The sequence below is a fragment of the Durotheca rogersii genome (assembly GCF_024521655.1).
Source record: "Durotheca rogersii strain YMJ 92031201 chromosome Unknown GGS23scaffold_50, whole genome shotgun sequence".
Classification (NCBI taxonomy): Eukaryota; Fungi; Ascomycota; class Sordariomycetes; order Xylariales; family Xylariaceae; genus Durotheca; species Durotheca rogersii.
This window is the reverse complement of record NW_026251281.1, coordinates 150,089-166,685: the sequence shown is the minus strand read 5'-3', so window position 1 is coordinate 166,685 and position 16,597 is coordinate 150,089. Positions and strand designations below refer to the sequence as shown.

The following is a 16,597-nucleotide window of genomic DNA, read 5'->3' as shown; positions in this document are numbered from 1 at the left end:
TCGCCGCCAGGGTGAGGCCGCGGAGGAGAGGCATGTGGTGTTGTATGGATATACCTGCCCATAACGCGTATCTGCGTGTAGTTATGTGTATACCAGTAGGTAAGTGTGCGGTTCTCAGCGGCAGCAACGTACATCATACATTAACACTGGTGATATAGCTAGCTATACGAGTTATCAGGATGTAGTATTCAGATGAATAGATAGATTCCATACTTGTATATTACACGTAACATTTATATAATATATACATATATATCTACTCATAGTCCGTTACCGGGTTTCCCGCGCTCGGGGGGGTGTTCCCCTTTTGCTGGCTTGCCGTCTGCAAGGTACCGCCATGCCACTGCGATGGTAGCATCGTCGACGGGGCAGATGGGTGTTGTTGCAATTTGATCTCATTCGATCTCCTTACCATCGCGCGTTTTTATTTATTTTCTTTCAGTTTTTGTTAGTCACCTCCATATGTATTGTGCACGGCCTGGACTCCCCCCCCCCTTCTAATTTGAGGTGTGGCATTGGAGGGACCCTGGTTGTCGCCAAGCAAATCGGCGTCGATCGCCATTTGAAACGGCTTGTCCGCTTGGCGGCTTTGTAGTGACTTGGGTGGACGATACGATTCGTACGAACACTGGAGTAGAGCCGTCCTGGGCGGCACTTGGGGGTCAAATAGGCTACGAATCGACGTGACTGAACGACAGCCGGGTAGGGATGCTGGCCGGGGAGAGGGGAAGGGGGAGAGTGTGGCTAAACGTCATCCCGGGTCGACGAGCCTGACATGGATGGAGCACATGAGGGTGTGTATACACGCTTACATATGCGTACATCAAAAATAGATGCGCACATGCATATGCCCGCCGGCATAAGATGAGAGAGATGCAAATTTGCGAGTATGCCGTATGTGTGGATGAGACCGACAGACCGAGATAGAGGCAGAGAGCGACAGCGAGATTATGCATGATGGATAGACGGATGTGTATGTAAGAGACTGCGTGGTGTTGCTGTGTATGGTGGTATCGTCAAGTCGATGAGACCTCGCTCCCCCCCTGGCCCTGGCCAAAATCTGCTTTCGAGACCAATCATATTCTGTGATATCTCATGTCCACTCGAGGTGTAATAATGACCAGTTTTTTCTTCTTCTCTCTCCCTCTCCTCTGGAGTCCGTTGGCACCCCGTATCAGGGGCTGATTGGTTCGCTGGCAGGCGAGGAATTAACACCTCGTCCCCCCCCCTATTTCGCTTCAGCTCTGCGAAGCTCTCTGTGCCTCTCCCCCCTTCTTGCTCTTCCCCGTGATAGGCTTTCACGTACTACGTAGGCACGTAGGCACCCTGACAGACCTGCCCTTCTAGTCCTGGTTCGTATATGTAATATGTAGGTGTGTGTCTACGTGTATGTCTGCAGCAGGTGTATGGGTAGGTAGATGGGAACCAAAAACGGTGTACACATCCCGCCCCATCCCAACCCATCCCGTGAAGCCGTGTACGAGACTAGAATGCTGGCTGCCGGACGTATGAGTAGAGGATGGGAAGCCCTGTCGACTGGCCCGTTACACCCCTGTGATGGGACCCCGCAGGCATCGATGTGGAAAGGAGGTGAGACATACAGGGAGGGGGAGAGCCTTACCGTTGGGACACCCACCGTGTCGACTCCACAGGCCATCTTCCCTAGAGAGAGGGAAACACAGCCCGGCATTGGTCGGCTCGTCGACATTCGCCTTAAGTGACGATCGGAATTACGCCGATGCTATGTCGAGCTGACCGCCAGGTCTCCGGGCTTCGAGGAGGCTTGTGTGGGCTGTGCAAGTCCAGCGAGCAAGCCGCCGCGCCCTAGGCGATAACGGGTGAGCGGAGAACACCACACCACGACGCCCTTGTCCGCTTGGGTTGAGTTGATATGCCGTTGACTGGTTGGCTGGGATGGTTGGTGCGCATCTCGAAGCAACGGTGATGGAGAGGACGAGGGCATAGAAAAGACAGCCGGCGCCGCCGCTGTCGGCTTACTCCCTTCCCCTTTCTCTTCCTTCCTCACTTCCATCGAGCTTCGGCCAAGATAGTCGTTCCTTTGTGCTTTTCGGCATTGTACTCTCTGTCTTTTTCTTCCCGGAATATCTATTCCAGTCCACTCTTTAGTGCTTCTGCCGTTTCTGCCCCTTTCCGCGATGCGTTTTGCGACCTACGGCTCCACGGCCGTGGCCGTGGCGGCCTCGCTCGCCAGCGCCAGTTCGGTTTCGACTCCGGCTGAGCGATCTCTCCTCAACCTCGACCTGTCTAAGGACCTCGGCGAACCCATCTCCGCCAGCATCGATCTGGGAGTAGACCTCAGCGATACCGTCCTTCTCGCTGGTGTTGTAGCCGGCGTTGCTGTCCCACCGGTTGTCGGTGTCGGCGCCGACGTCGAGGTCGCCATCGTTTGTGACACTTGCTATACTAAGGGTAACATCGAAGCCAGCATCTCGTTCGATAAGGTCGTCCCCGCTCTCAGCCTGTCCCTGACCGACATCGAGGCCAAGCTTGACCTGGATATCAAGATCGGCGCTGCCGCTACCATCGCCGTCAACCTTTTCGCCCCCGTTAAGCCAATCTCCCTGCCCCTGCCGGGCCTTAAGGTGGAGGCGCTCGTCTATCTCGACCTCGTCCTCGGCGTCGAGACCGCCATTGATCTTTCCGCCGGTATCGAGGTTCAACTCGTCGACGAGGCTTTCATCGAGACGGATATCTTCGCTGGCAAGATCTTGGACGCCGCCTTCTCCGGCCTCTCTGTCAAGGTTCTCCCCATCGAGGTCCGGATTGGCTGCACAAAGTTGCTGGCTGACCTTCGTCTCCGTGTCGAGCTGGGCGTCGCTGCTGAGCTCGATCTCGACGATATCGTCCCCATCCTCGATCTTCCTGAGATCGGCGCCGGCCTCGAGGTTGCCGTCTTCGCCAATCTTCTCGAGTACATTGGTTTCTTCTGCGCTACCCCCGAGTGCCCGCTCTCGAAGGAATCGTACGGCCTGAACATCGGTGCCGCAGTCGAGCTCGATGTCTCTATCGAGGACCTCCTCTCTGTCCACCTGGCTCCTACGCTCTCCACCGCTCTCCTGAGCTACCCCACCGCCACTTTCTGCCAGCACCCGACGTACTCGCCTGTCATCCCAACCGTCGTCCCGACCTTGACTGCCAGCATTCCCTACGGAAGCTCTTCCACGTTCCCTGGCAGCAGCTCCAGCGGCTTCGTTACCGCCACCGGTTCGGCCTCGTACTCGGCTTCAGTTTCTCTTACTAAACCGGCCATCCCGACGCTTCCCACTCTTCCCAGCCTCCCCAGCCTCCCCACTGGTAGCTCTGGGTCTGCGTCTGCCACCGTCCCCGGCTCTCCTTCTAGCATCGAGACTTCCTCCTATGGGGGCCCTACCGGCGGTGCTTCGTACCCTGCTGGCGAAGTCTCGACTCCTGCGGGTGGTGTGTCTACTCCCGCTGCCGGCGTCTCTACTCCTGGCGCTGATGTATCAACCCCTGCTGGCGGTGTCTCTACTCCAGCTGGTAGCGTTTCCACTCCGGCTGCTGGCGTTTCCACCCCTGCTGACGGCGCGTCGACCTCCGCCGGTGCTTCCACGCCTGCTGTCTCCGCGACGTCTGACGCTTCGTCCGCCATCACGCCGGCCCCTATTGGCGGTGTCATTACCTCCACTATCACCAACGTCCAGACCTTCACGGTTACTGCCTGTGCTGCTAACGTTCCTAACTGCCCGGCCGGCTACCAGACCGCCCAGACCGTCGTACACACCACCGTCTACACTACCGTGTGCCCGGCCACTCAGACCGAAGCTATCACCTCCCCGCCCAAGCCCACTCACACCAAACCCGTCACTCCCGTGACGTTGACCAAGACCGTCGTCACCCTTGAGCCCTGCTCTGAGGTTTCGTCCTTCACTCCCCCCGTCAACGTCCCTACTCCTCCTTTCCCCACGAGCCCCGTTGCCCACACTGCTCCCGTCACCACGCCCACCGGCGGATCCACCAACGGGCCTTCGAGCCAGGCGGTTCCCTCTCCCTCCGCGCTCACGCCCGCCAGCTCGCCTTCTGTTGGAACCCCGGTCGGTGTTCCGACTCCCGTCGGATCCCCTTCTACCGCGGCCCACCTGACCACGGTCCCGCCGTACCCGACTCACCCGATCGGCTCTAACGGTACTGTGCCGCACACTTCGCTGGAGACCTCCGTTCAGCCCAGCGTCAGCGTCCACTACCCGACTGCCAGCTACCCGGGCGAGACCCCCATCGCCACTGCGGGTGCCGCCAGGGTTGGGTCCGGCATTGCCGGCGCACTGGCCGCCGCCGGCGCTTTCGTCGCTCTGATGTAAGAGGTATACAAGGCTCGGTTGGTTAGGAGAAATTCATAATTCATAATGTTTCATTGTCAAGCAATCGAGAGGACGTCATAAATAGCTTCGGTAGATACCAATTATGTTCATGATCCCTTGTAGATTTAGTACAACAATCTTGGTCTCTGCCGCGCGCTGGTCCTTGGAAGCATGCCCGTGGTTGTGATTACTTTCTGCTTTGATTCGACTCGTGCGTCCCTGTGTCAGTTAGCTAAGTCGCGGTCTGGGTTGAGTTGTGTTTTCTAGATCCGTAGAGAGTTGAGGTTTTGCTTGTACTACGTGAACAATTGCCAAGTCTCCGCCAGAGACACCGAGACTGTTTAGCTGTCGGCTATGTCCATGGCACCTAAGAACTTTTTATTAATGCCGTGTTTCGTGGCATACCAGAGATTCTGCCGGGCACTCAGCTGGGCAACTAGGGCTACATATTTCCGTAGACGATTGAATGGTTACGTTGGTTGTGGTACCGTCTTCGACAACTAATGTGGACATGCTACATAGATAGATATAAACCCAAGTTCCCGAATAACGGCGGTGACCACGGAGACCTCCATGCATTGCATTTTATTCGTATTCTTTTGTCTTTTGCCATCTCTTGTTGGTGTCCCGTGTGTTGGTTTAATGGGACAGCGCGGGCGTCTGTCTCCAGCTAACCCCCCCCCCCCCCCTCCCCCCAACTTAGTCCAACCAACAACACCCTTCTCCGAGCTATTCCCTTGTAGTCTGCGCCGGCTCATCAGCTGTTGGATCTAATTATCTCTAGCTAGTCTCCAGTGATTGCTTTGGCTCCCATGCCATGTCACATTGGTCTAACCCTTTTCCCCACCACACATCCTACGCTAGCAACCCTGGAAGGGGAGGGGGGAGGAGGGGATGTGGGAAACCCATGGCTCCGAACGGAGAGCTTCTTCTTCATCTCCGAGTTTTCGGGGGATTCCTTTCTCGTCCCATATAAAAGACCGGTAGTAGTCCTGCCGACCTTTCGAGAGACTGGAAGACTCTTTCGTATGCTAAAAGTAGTGGCAGAGAGAGACAGAGAGAGAGTCTGTGCCCGCCCTCGCCCCTTTTTTCTCTTCTCTCTTGTCCACTTAGCCTACCACCCCTCTCACGCTATCCCGCGAAATCGGCAGGGATCCGAAAACTCAAGGCCGGAACTCGGAGACGCTGAGCGACACCGTAACTTTTCATCTGGCTCCGGGATGGCCCCTCCGTTTCGCGCCGAGCACCTGGGCTCGCTCCTGAGACCCGACGATCTGCTGAAAGTGCGTGCGAGCATTCGGGACAGAGGCATCTCGGCAGAGGAAGCCGGCCTCCCGGCCGCAGAGAAGAAAGCCATCGGGGAGGTGGTCAAGCTGCAGCAAGACCTCGGCTTCAAGGCCGTCAACTCGGGCGAGTACAACCGCACGCGCTTCTGGGGTCTTCTATGGGACGAGATCGACGGCACCATCCGCCTGCAAGATGCCGATGCTAGCATGTTTCGTCTGTACCACCCGGATGTCGTAAGTCTAATCGAGAAGGGTCGAAAGGTGATGCCTGGAGAGTCGGTCATCGCCGGCAGCAAGCTATCCCACAACGCCAGCAGGTCCGTTTCCAATCTGAGCGAGCTCCGGTCGGTGCAGGCATTTGTACCCGAGAGTGAATGGGGCAACATCAAGCTCACAATAATCGCACCGTCCTGGTTCCACATGAGGTATAAGCAGGGTCGTGCCTACACCAAAGAGGCCTACGCCAACGACGCCGAGTACTTCAAGGATGTGGCCAGGGTGTACCAGGCTGAGCTGGACTTGCTATACAAGGCAGGCCTCCGCAACGCCCAGTTCGACGATCCGGGCATGGCCTGTAAGCCCACCTTACGTCGTCGACGACGCTGGGTCGTATACGTCGCCGCCGCCGCCGTCCTGCCACAGCGCGCCGCTAACACGATAAACAGATTTCTGCTCTCAGGACTTCCGGAAGGGGTGGGAGGAGGACAAGGACAACATCGGGACATGGGAGGACCTCCTAGACGCTTACATCGAGCTGTACAACGATTCTCTCAGTAAACTGCCGCCCGACTTCCACACAGGCATCCATCTATGCAGAGGGAACTTCATCGGCGGGAGGCACTTTTCAGAAGGGGCATACGACGTCATCGCCAAAAAGCTCTTTGAGAACCTCAAGGTCAACACCTTCTACCTCGAGTACGACACGGAGCGCGCGGGCGGCTTCGAGCCGCTGCGGTCCCTGCCCAAAGACAAGAACGTCGTCATCGGCATCATCAGCACCAAGGTGCGGCAGCTCGAGGACAAGGCGGCCATGAAAGAGCGCGTCTACAAAGCAGCCGAGTTCGTGGCCGAGGGCAGCGGCGAGACGCGCGAGGAGGCCCTCAAGAGGATCTACGTCAGCCCGCAGTGCGGCTTCAGCACCCACGAGAGCGGGTACCCGCTGACGGTGGAGGATGAGAAACAGAAGCTGTCGCTGGTGAGGCAGATTGCCGACGAGATCTGGGGCGAGCCCTAGAAACTGTATTATCAGTTTTGCGAGATCGGGTGCTGGTTGCAGATCGCAAAGGAACGGAGCATGAGGCGCACTCTTGGTTACTTCAACAGTCCCCAACAAAACGAAAACGGGTTGCGGTGGGCGATTCCAGACTTAGGGGGGAGCGCATTTTTAAGGGGGTTATACCCATAGAGAATCAACTTCCAGGGGACTACGGACAAAGGGCAAGCCTTGCAGGATTAAAAGGTTTCGCTGTGTAAATGGCGATGACGAGTACTGTAGTATTTTACGACATCTAGCATATTCTAAAACGATAATCATTAGGCGAGTTAACTTCATTGCTGCCGTCTACTTGCATCTACACTTATATCGGCGCGTTTCGAGCTACAAGTTCGGAGGCTACTCTAAGCGTCTCGTTCTGACAGAGCGCCGCACCGTATATGGTGGTCTTTAGACCGCTGCAAGAGCCAGGACCCGGTATCTTTAGCATTGCACCAACTGGTAGGGTTGAGAATAGACATGTGCAAGGGGAGCAGACCTAGGACCTAAAGAAGAGGTGCAGTCCTCGAGTGAAAGCGAAAATTGAAGGGGTACGAGTTGTCTTTGCCATCCGGGTAGACCGTTAAAGGGACTTTGACAACCCGAGCGCTCATCTAATTGAAAAATGGCCTTGTTCGACCCACGACTCGTTGTCTACTGTTGTCCTCCGTCGGCAGACAAAGAGCCTCTTTGATCGGTGGTTATTGTATATCATGCTAGGCCGTCGCCCAACCACGAAGTCAGACATGTAAATCGGTTAGAAGAGGAAAAAAAAAAGATCTGGAACCTACATTCTAGCGAGTTTACCGGCCGAATGATACGAAACATTGGATACAACATGAGCGGTAGATACGGAGACAGGTACTCCGTCTACAACGCTAGGCCGTACCATTCCTATTTACTGTCCGACGAAGAGGAAGAGGACGACGAGATCTGTGTGTGGAAAGACAGCTCAGGGCTGTCGGAAATAGAGGATGTCGACGAGGATCTGGCCGAGTACTTTCGCAAAGCTGTCATTGCTGACAATCTGAAGCTGAAGGAAACACGAGGGAAGAAGGGCGCGGCGACCAAACAGCGGGAAGAGCCGAGAGAGGCTGAGAGCAGCGACGCAGGACCAGAGGAAGATCCGGCGGGGAAGCTGACAGACGAGCAGGCTGAAGAGCGGCGACAGACCGCCTATGCTCTGGCGACAACTCGACGGAATCTAACCAGGCTATCGCAGTGCATACTGAAGCTGGAATGTCGCGCCGGAAAAGTCACGAAGGAGGGCATCCGACAGACCCTGGACGCAACCGCCAGCGGCAGGAATCTGGCGGAACGGGAGGACGACGGCACTAGCCATCGAGACGAGATAGAACAGCTGAAGCTGCTCAGTCAGAGCGCGCTTCATCGACTGCTGCTCGTCGACCAACACTGGCGGAAGCAGAGCCGGGCGGCGCGCGACCCTCAAGGTAAGTGCCCGGACATCCGGATCAAGGGCGAGCCCGAAGTCAAAGACTGGCTGAAGGTGGAGATGCGGACGAACCATCTGACCGGCGACGACGCGTGCTACTTCACGCTGGCGAACCTGGCCGAAGGGCGTCCCTTCGCCGACTGGGTCGCCCACCTCAAGACCGCGTGCGAATTCGAGGACGACCCAGCCGACGAAACCAAGCTGGTAAGCTTGGCCTGGCGGTTCCTGGACCGCGACCTGCGGGGGGCGCTGCCGCCGGCCACGCCGACGAAGATCGCAGACTTTGTCGAGGGGCTCGAGGCCAAGCGCGACAGCGGCAGCTTCGGGGAAGCCCTGAAGGATCCCAAGAGGCGCGAGCAGGAGGACGAGCAGTCTTGGGAAGACATCAAGAAGTTATGGTCGGGTAGGATCTCGCATTAGCAGTGTCTTGGTCTTGGAGCGTTTTGGAGATGGTGGGAATGCGGTTCTTGGTCTGGATGGCGTCTGTTCTTTAGTTTCTCCTTACCCACCCGCCCTATAGCGGAGCGACTTATATATACCTACTTGCCATAGTGTAGTTCACCGCGGCCTCCCCCCTGGACGTGAGCTACGGCGTAGCAAGTGTGTATGCACCTATCTTATGGGAGGGCTAGTGATCTGCTATATCTTGGCCCAAGAGGTGATGGGGTTTGTTTTCCTTCTTTTCGTCTCGGTGATGTAGGCAGCATGTAGAGATGTTCCCTCCCGCTGACGGAGAGGGTCAGCTGGGACTGGGGCCATGATCCGTAGGTACGTGGATGAATGAGAGGATGGGTGGATGGATGGATCTCTCCCTCTCTCCTATCACCACCCATGTCCTCCCCACGTCCTCCCCATATCTTTCCCCTTCCCCATGCCCGCTCTCTCTTTTCATTCACGGGATATCTTATATCCGGACCCGACCGTCTTGGCCTGACCGATTGATCCCATCGATGTGTGCTCGTGCACGTCTCCCTCACTTATAGCGGAGACCCCCCTCTCCAAAAGAAACAAAGAGAAGGAGGAGAAAGAGGACTAGAGGAACAGAATACCCAATGCCACGCGCGAGCTTCGATCCCCGCCAGTAGAAACGCTGCCTCGATCACGAACATGGTTGTTGCATCCAACCAACGACGCGATGACGCCAACGACACCCCGGAAAAGAGCCGCCAAGAGTTGCGAGCGGCCGTGCTAGAGACCGCAAATCGTAGCACCGACTCCTTCGACGTGTCGACGCCGGTATCCTCTCGAGGGGACGATGCTCTCCCGGAGTCCCCGAGCTGGCCCGAGCCCCCCGTTATCCAACTCGAGGGCGAGGCCGCGGCCGGGGAGTGGGACTTCGTCGAGGGCTTCCGGTGTCCCAGCCGGCCGCCGGGCGATGCTTCCAGCACGTTGGCTGTCGCCAACCACGTCGTCGCCGAGCCGTATTCGATTTCGGAGCGGAAGAGGCTGCTGGTTCTCGGCAACATGCCCATCGGCGAAACCGAGAGCAGCGAGCTCGAGGCGGCCCAGCTGGAGCAGCACGCGTCGGCCCGCCTCGAGAACGACAAGCAGACCCTGAACCAGCTGCTCCAGGCGGAGCGATTGGCGGCGAAGAAGGCTGCGGCAAAGACGGCTACCGCTGCGAGCGCGACCCTGAGTCCACCGCAGGCGAGCGGAGCTGCGGCCGGCACCCAGTGAAAATCCCACGGGAGACGAGGACAACCGACGGAGAAAGAAAGGGAGCGGTCTGCCCGCTGGCACCCCGAGAAAAGGAAGAAGAAGAGACGCAGAAAGACGATGACGCCGGAATGAACCGAAACGAGAAAAAAATATGACAAAACAAAACAAAACAAAATAAAACAAAGAATGGCCTGTATCACCTCAAGAGTCCACCCACCTACAAACATACATACACACATCCATCTATATACACTCGCCTACGCGCACGCCGCCCTCCCTCACGGTCGCTACCTGTCCCTGTCCAGGCCCTCCACGCTCTCCGCCCTTCTTCGCACCACCCATCCCCATCCGGCTCCCGGGCGATGATGCGAGCCACCTACCTCCCTCCTCTCCCCTTGCCTGTCCCGCGTTCGATCGAACCCCGATTGACCCCTCACACGCACACACACCCCACGCGCGCGGGACGGGGGTGCGGGAGGATTTGTGCGCGCAGCGCCGGGCACGCCGCAGCGTCGGGACCAGCCGGGGGGAAACCCCGAGGAGAGGGTGCATGTGGACATCTCGAGCACGGCGTTCACTGGTACCGTCCGTCGTGGCTAGGGGTGGCTGGGTCTCGGGTCTGAACGTCGGAGCGAGGAATAGATTGTGCGGATTTCAGCGCCTCGTACCGAATATCGGCGTAGCGAGAATCCGGCGGGCGTAAATTTGTCATTTAATATATACCTCCAGTATCTCTCTAACTACCTATATATATATATATCCTTCCCCCTACATGCATAGGAGCATCAATCCGTGATATGGTTATAACCTGCTCCCCTCTCGCGTCTCTCCGCCCCTCCTCGTCTTCCTCCTTTTTCGCCCCTTTCCCTCCTCTGCGTACACGTCCTCTCGCGGTCCCAACCCCGTAGGAACAAACCCGGATGCCGTCTCCATCGATGCATATCCTCGAGAATCACGATGACAACGACGCGCTCGCGGTGAAAGAAGCGATCGGCACACGGCAAAGCAGCACGGGTAGACACAGACACAATAGCCCTTGTCACCGTGTCAAAAGACCCCAAGCCCCCTCGGATGTCTGGGCTTGCCTTGCGGCTTTGTCTGCGCGGCCGCTGCAAGCCCATTGTTTCGCTTCTGTCCGCGCGGACGCTGCATAAGAGGGGTTTGTACGTGCTTGCGAAAAAACACGACGGCACCGTTCCTAGTAGCTTGTCTGTTTCCTGACACCCTGTTTGTGCTCCGCGTCCCCGGTAGGCATTGATTCTAGAGGCCCTCCCCTCCCCCGTCGCAAAGAAGACTTGCTGCCTCACACCCCTTACACCTCGTCGTCCACCAGTGGGGAGACCTTGTAGCATTCCTACTCCCTGGCTACCGCCATGCCGCCTTCGCAGCGCGACCCCTTGCTCCGGCATTCGAACGGCGCCAGCTATGCCGCAGCTACTGCTACGTTTCTGCTAAGTGTCCCCTCGCAAGAGAGGCCGCGGCCCCCGATCCGCCCTCCTCTGCCCCCTCAGCCTCCGCCGTCTCCTCCCGCGGCGCTCGAGGCCGCAGCTGACGATGACTACGCAGTCGAGATGGGGCGTGTAGCACGCGCTCCCTGCTCTCCCGCCTCTTCGGCCGTTACGTTCTCTTCTGCCTACTCTAGCGGCAGCCGGGAGGTGGTCTGTTGCGACTACTGCGCCCGGAACGGGCTGACGCACTCCCCGTACGACCACTACGACCTCTGGACAAAGTGCATGGAGAGTCGGGGCCCGATGGCGGCTCTTGAGTTCCTGATCTGGCTCCAGATGTGTCTCTTGAGCGTGCTCGTGCCCTTCTTCTTCCTGCTGGTCCTCGGGGTGTACATAATGGGATATATCGACCGTACGTACGTCGGCCCGTCTTCGTCTTCCGCCTCCTTTCCGAAGGTGTCCGGGGACGTCTGTAGGTAGGTAAATGCACCCGCCCCCTTAATCGCGCATGTTTCATACAGAATTTGTTTAAGCCAAACCCCGGGGATGTTCGCGTTCTCGAGAAAGTAGGTTGTATTGGGTTGTACACATGCGCATCTGTTTTGTCTATTCTGTTGTTATCAGACAGGAGGCGAAAGCGTGGCCTCTTGCCTGGCGTGGCCTGGTGGCACGTCGTAAGATACCCTTATATGTAGGTATATATATGTATATATAATATTCTTTTGGTATATCCATCTATTTATTTCCCTACGCTGCGCTACCTGCCTACCTACCTACCCTACGGGTACACACCGCGTGCGTTCCGCGCGACTCTCAGTGCTCGCGCACGAACAAGCCAGCCATGCCCATCCCCGTGCCGACGCACATGCTCACGACGCCGACCTGGCCCCCCGTGCGGCCGAGGCCGTGAATCAGGGTGCTCGTCATGCGCGCGCCCGTGGCGCCGAGCGGGTGCCCGAGTGCGATGGCGCCGCCGTCCGGGTTCACGCGCTCCTCCTCCCAGTCCTTCTGCAAGCCGAGCTCCCGTACGCAGTACACCGACTGGCTCGCGAAGGCCTCGTTGATCTCCCAGCGGTCGACATCGCGCGCCGCGAGCCCGAGCTGGCCTAGCAGCTTCGGGATCGCGAGCGCGGGCCCGATGCCCATCTCGTCGGGCGCACAGCCGGCCGTCGTGGCCGCCACGAACTTGCCGACGATGCTCGACGTCAGGCCGAGCTCGGTCGCGGTGCTCCGCCGCATCAGCAAGGTCGCCGCGGCGCCGTCGCTGACCTGGCTCGAGTTGCCGGCCGTGCTCGACCCGTCCTCCTTGAAGGCGGGCTTGAGCTTGGCGAGGGCCTCGAGCGTCGCGTTGGCGCGGATCCCGTCGTCCTTAGTCACCTCTATGCGCTTCTCGTCGCCGACCTTGTTCCCCTGCTTGTCCACCTCCTGGAAGCGGGTGCGCACCGGCACGATCTCGGCGTCGAACCGGCCCTCGGCTTGAGCCCGGGCGACGCGACGGTGAGATTCGACGGCGAACTCGTCCTGCTCCTTGCGCCCGACCTCGTACCGGGCCGCAACGTTCTCGCTCGTTAGCCCCATGGGCATGATGCAGTCCCGGGCGTCCTTGACGGCAGTCTCCTTCAGCTCCGGCCATAGGTTGACGGGTATGGCCCGGGACCCGTAGTTCCGCGTCATGCTCTCCATGCCGGCGGCGATGCCGACGCTGATCATCTCGGTGCGGATCTGAGCGGCGACGGTGGCTATGCTCTGGAGGCTGCTGCTGCAGGCGCGGTTGACGGTGTAGAGCGAGGTGGAGTTGGGGAAGCCGATGTGGTTGATGGCGGCGCGGGCGGCCTTGCTGCCGCCGAGCTCGGACAGGACGACGCCGACGGCCACGTCGTTGATCGCTTCGGGGGGCAGGTTAGGGTTGGCGTCGAGGGTGGCGCGTAGCACGACGGATAGGAGCTCTTCGGGGTAGGCGTCCTTGAGCTGGCCGCGGTAAGACCGACATACCGGCGTGCGAAGGGAGGAGAGGATGACGGTATCGTAGGGGGATTTGGCCAGCACGGCCGAGAGGCCCTTGGGGAGCACCATCGCGACAAGGATTGGGAGGGAGGCGAAATTGCAAAGAGAAGATGACTGGAAACTCGGGATTCCTAAGCTCGCGTGCGTCGACGGCTATCAGGCAGGCATATATACGTATGTTTCGTTAGAACGGAGGGAATGGGGAAGAGGGCGACGACGAGGATGAAGGCATTACACCGATGGTGTATCACCTGTGTGTGCCTGCGTATACCGAAGATTGAGGGGGGGGGAGGAGGGGAGAGGAAGAGGAAGAGAGAGGTAGAGAAAGAGAGGGAAAGGGGGAAGATGGGAAATAAGAGCGCCAGGACGGATCCATGGAGGTCGTGGTAGCAGTAGCAGCAGTAGTAGTGGTAGTGGTGGTGGTGATCGGGAGAAAAGCCGGTATTGTGTAGACATTGGCCGCCAAACTGCCGTTGGCCGGTTCCGCAGGCGGGGAGGCCAAATGGCGACCAAAATACGGTACCTGCCTATCCTGCGTACACGGGTAACTCCTTTAGTTGCATCCCACGAACTCATCAGTAGAGGTACCTACCTAATCCTTACCTGCCTACGAGGACGTAGGTACCTGTCGCTATAGGCTGCAGGTACCTGACCTTGAGTGCTCGATATGCCCTAACACATTGGTAGGTAGATAGGTATATTCCTATAACGCGCAGGACACCGCTGCCCACATCGCTGCCGCATTCCTACATGAATACTATACAGCGTAAAGAGGCCGTATGCACCGCAGTGAGCCGGAAACACTAGAGACACCGACAGGCAGACCGACAGATGATAACAAGTATGCTGATCAATTTGCCCCCGGGGTACATGATTGTGCGTGTCTATGTATAGCTGGGTAACTGGGCGGCGATGGAGGGAGGGGGGGGGGGGGGGCTGCCCAAAGTCCAGGTCTATCTACCCACGTACTAGTTGTGCCTCCCGCTCCTCCCAAACCCTCTTCCCACCACTATCATGGCGCGTCAAGATGCTTCGAAGCTGGTGTGGGGCAGGCAAAAAAACCCGGCCAGGACGCTGTCGTCATGCCGAGAGAGAGAAACGCCAGAGAGAAAAAGGAACCCTCTTCTCGGGAGTTAAGAATACACCCGAATCTCATCCGGTCCTCCCTTTTTTTTGTCTTTTTTTTTTCCTTCGATCCCTCCCCTTCTTTTCAACCCACCCTGTTCTATGGGCTGCGCACTACCGCTGCTCGTTCGAACCCTCTCCTCACTCCGAGGCCAATATCGTCGATATGCTTCCCGCTAGTTTCGGCTCTTCCTCTAGGCGTCTTGTCCGTAACGTATTCCTAGTCCGACCCGTCCGTTGCCTTCGCCGCCGCCCGGCCCGTATCTCATCTTCTTCGGCGGGCTCGCGACGCTTTCGTGTCGGCTGTCGCTGCCGTCGGAAAACTTGCGCTTCTCCGACACGAGCCCTACTTTATTCAGCCCAGCGAAGAGCTTCGACTGCAGCTTCGCCGTCTTCTCCGCCGGCGCGGGCGTGGCGTCGCGGGACCCGACCGAGCTGGCCACGTCGAAGCTCTCGCGCGGGTCGCGACGCAGCATCTCCGATGCCGCCTGGCTGGCCTGGCTCTCGAAAATCTCCTCCTCTCTGCGCCGCGAGGCCCGGGACCCCTGCGACATGTACGACTGGGTTGCCGCCGCGACCGACTCGAGAGCCGCGCGGGCAAGCTCCTCGTTGTCGTCGGCAGAGATCGTGCTCTCCCGACTCCGGAGGCCCGTCTTCTGCAGGACCGGCGTATCGGGTGCGAAGCGGCTGCTATACCGGTTTGGCGGCTCCGTTTGAGGGACGAGGTCGGCCGAAGGCAGCAGGCCCGAGTACTCTCCGCGAGTGCGCGGCGTCGGCGTGGTAGGCAGCGAAGATAGCGACTGGGCCCCTCGCGTGTGCTTCGGAGGCATCCGTAGGGCGGGGCGGTGGGCGGCCGTCGGGGTGGAGGGCGCGCTGTTGTCGTGGCTCAGGGCCTGCAGCAGGGCGGCGAACCCGGCCTGGTTGGTGTCGTTGTCGTGGCGGACCTCTCTGTGGACGGACTTGGGCGTCTGGCGCGGCGTGGCTCGGGGCTGCTGGGGCGTGGTAACCGCCGGCGTCTTCGGCGTCAGCGCCCCGTAGAAGGCCCCGCCGGGGCTGCAGAGCATATTGAAATGCTCTCGGTTCTCGCGGATCCGGTTGAGCAGCATGTCGCGCTCGTCGACGAGGCTGTCGCGCTCCTCGCTCTGCTGCTGGATGAGTTTGGTGGCGGACTTGACCCGCTTCTGGAGCGCCTCGTTCTCCTTGACTAGGGCGTGGTACTGGGTCTGGAGTTCGCGGTATTTGATCCGCGTAGACTCGGCCACGGCGTTAAGCTCGCGCCGAGCCTGGCGGGAATTTTCCGTCATGCGCAGGACTTCAACCTCGCGCCGGGTCATGTCGTGTTCCACCACGGCCCGCTTCGCATCTTCGTCGGCTTGCAGGCTCAGCAGGCTGTACTGCAGTTTATGGTGTGCCGTTTCCATCTTGAGCTTCGCGTTCTCGGCGAGGCAGGTCAGGATCATGGTGCGAAGCTCGTCGGCTGAGGCGTCGGCGACCTGGCTGGGAGTCGGGGCGACATAGTCCGAGGCGGAACCGCCGTCGCGGGCGAGTTCACGGAATGCCGTGGCGGGCGGGGAGAAAATATTGGCCCTCTGGGAGCTCACGTAGTTGGCATGCATTCCCGCGGCGCCGTTGGACGGCGGGACTTGGGACGAGGGAGGGGGAGTTAGAGACGAGGGGATGACGACCTGAGACGAGGGATGACGGTCATCGTTGAGCTCGGTCTTGAAGGAGGTAGAGGGGTCCACGGGCGAATTGGGTCCCTCGGTGGACGAGATGGATTGCTGGGAGGAGGAATGCCGGGTAGCGGTAGCATCGGGCGGAGTGGACGGAACGTGGTCGTAGTCTACCGCACCATTCGGTCGGGAGGACGAGCTCGGGTCAGGGTCGGCCGACATATTTGCGTCGACAGCAGCAGCAGCAGCAAGAGGTCGAGACGTGAGATAACACGGACGTAGTTTGTGCGTACGCGTGTGCGCGTGTGTGTGGAGAAGGGAGGATTGAAGGGGGCGTTTTTCCGTCGAGATGGAAGCGGT

At 58.8% G+C, this 16,597-nt stretch overlaps 7 protein-coding genes across 7 annotated transcripts; 5 read left to right on the top strand and 2 right to left on the bottom strand.

Annotated features, from left to right (window-relative positions):
- Positions 1-181: 181 nt before the first annotated feature.
- On the bottom strand, positions 182-1,065 carry GGS23DRAFT_589398 (uncharacterized protein). The gene has a single exon (XM_051517613.1). It carries the CDS (start codon positions 954-956, stop codon positions 672-674), a length of 285 nt encoding a protein of 94 aa, XP_051367370.1. The 5' UTR covers positions 957-1,065; the 3' UTR covers positions 182-671.
- Positions 1,066-1,932: 867 nt separating this feature from the next.
- GGS23DRAFT_439156 (uncharacterized protein) lies at positions 1,933-4,587 on the top strand. Its single transcript, XM_051513930.1, has 2 exons — positions 1,933-3,435; positions 3,517-4,587. Exons 1-2 carry the CDS (start codon positions 2,157-2,159, stop codon positions 4,335-4,337), a joined length of 2,100 nt encoding a protein of 699 aa, XP_051367369.1. The 5' UTR covers positions 1,933-2,156; the 3' UTR covers positions 4,338-4,587.
- Positions 4,588-5,245: 658 nt separating this feature from the next.
- Positions 5,246-7,152, top strand: GGS23DRAFT_589395 (UROD/MetE-like protein). The gene is made up of 2 exons (XM_051517612.1): positions 5,246-6,195; positions 6,287-7,152. The coding sequence occupies exons 1-2, from the start codon at positions 5,366-5,368 to the stop codon at positions 6,855-6,857; spliced, it is 1,401 nt and encodes a 466-aa protein (XP_051367368.1). The 5' UTR covers positions 5,246-5,365; the 3' UTR covers positions 6,858-7,152.
- Positions 7,153-7,713: 561 nt separating this feature from the next.
- Positions 7,714-8,748, top strand: GGS23DRAFT_601279 (uncharacterized protein; the record flags this gene model as incomplete). Its single annotated transcript, XM_051519185.1, has 1 exon — positions 7,714-8,748. One exon carries the CDS (start codon positions 7,714-7,716, stop codon positions 8,746-8,748), a length of 1,035 nt encoding a protein of 344 aa, XP_051367367.1.
- Positions 8,749-9,435: 687 nt separating this feature from the next.
- GGS23DRAFT_601278 (uncharacterized protein) lies at positions 9,436-10,005 on the top strand (the record flags this gene model as incomplete). Its single annotated transcript, XM_051519184.1, has 1 exon — positions 9,436-10,005. The coding sequence occupies one exon, from the start codon at positions 9,436-9,438 to the stop codon at positions 10,003-10,005; it is 570 nt and encodes a 189-aa protein (XP_051367366.1).
- Positions 10,006-11,095: 1,090 nt separating this feature from the next.
- Positions 11,096-12,103, top strand: GGS23DRAFT_439013 (uncharacterized protein). The gene is made up of 2 exons (XM_051513928.1): positions 11,096-11,195; positions 11,554-12,103. Exon 2 carries the CDS (start codon positions 11,559-11,561, stop codon positions 11,913-11,915), a length of 357 nt encoding a protein of 118 aa, XP_051367365.1. The 5' UTR covers positions 11,096-11,195; positions 11,554-11,558; the 3' UTR covers positions 11,916-12,103.
- A 145-nt stretch (positions 12,104-12,248) lies between these two features.
- On the bottom strand, positions 12,249-16,459 carry GGS23DRAFT_608103 (Thiolase, N-terminal domain-containing protein; the record flags this gene model as incomplete). The annotated part of the gene is made up of 3 exons (XM_051520154.1): positions 12,249-13,493; positions 14,795-15,481; positions 15,572-16,459. 3 exons carry the CDS (start codon positions 16,457-16,459, stop codon positions 12,249-12,251), a joined length of 2,820 nt encoding a protein of 939 aa, XP_051367364.1.
- Positions 16,460-16,597: the final 138 nt, after the last annotated feature.

What these genes read in the sequence shown, in the direction of transcription:
- GGS23DRAFT_589398 (XM_051517613.1), bottom strand. Translation starts at nt 956, where the DNA reads ATGCATAATCTCGCTGTCGCTCTCTGCCTCTATCTCGGTCTGTCGGTC.
- GGS23DRAFT_439156 (XM_051513930.1), top strand. Translation starts at nt 2,157, where the DNA reads ATGCGTTTTGCGACCTACGGCTCCACGGCCGTGGCCGTGGCGGCCTCG. An exon ending in CGAAGTCTCGACTCCTGCGG is followed by an intron (nt 3,436 to 3,516) that starts GTGGTGTGTCTA and finishes TCTCTACTCCAG; the next exon opens with CTGGTAGCGTTTCCACTCCG.
- GGS23DRAFT_589395 (XM_051517612.1), top strand. Translation starts at nt 5,366, where the DNA reads ATGCTAAAAGTAGTGGCAGAGAGAGACAGAGAGAGAGTCTGTGCCCGC. An exon ending in TTCGACGATCCGGGCATGGC is followed by an intron (nt 6,196 to 6,286) that starts CTGTAAGCCCAC and finishes AACACGATAAAC; the next exon opens with AGATTTCTGCTCTCAGGACT.
- GGS23DRAFT_439013 (XM_051513928.1), top strand. Translation starts at nt 11,559, where the DNA reads ATGGGGCGTGTAGCACGCGCTCCCTGCTCTCCCGCCTCTTCGGCCGTT.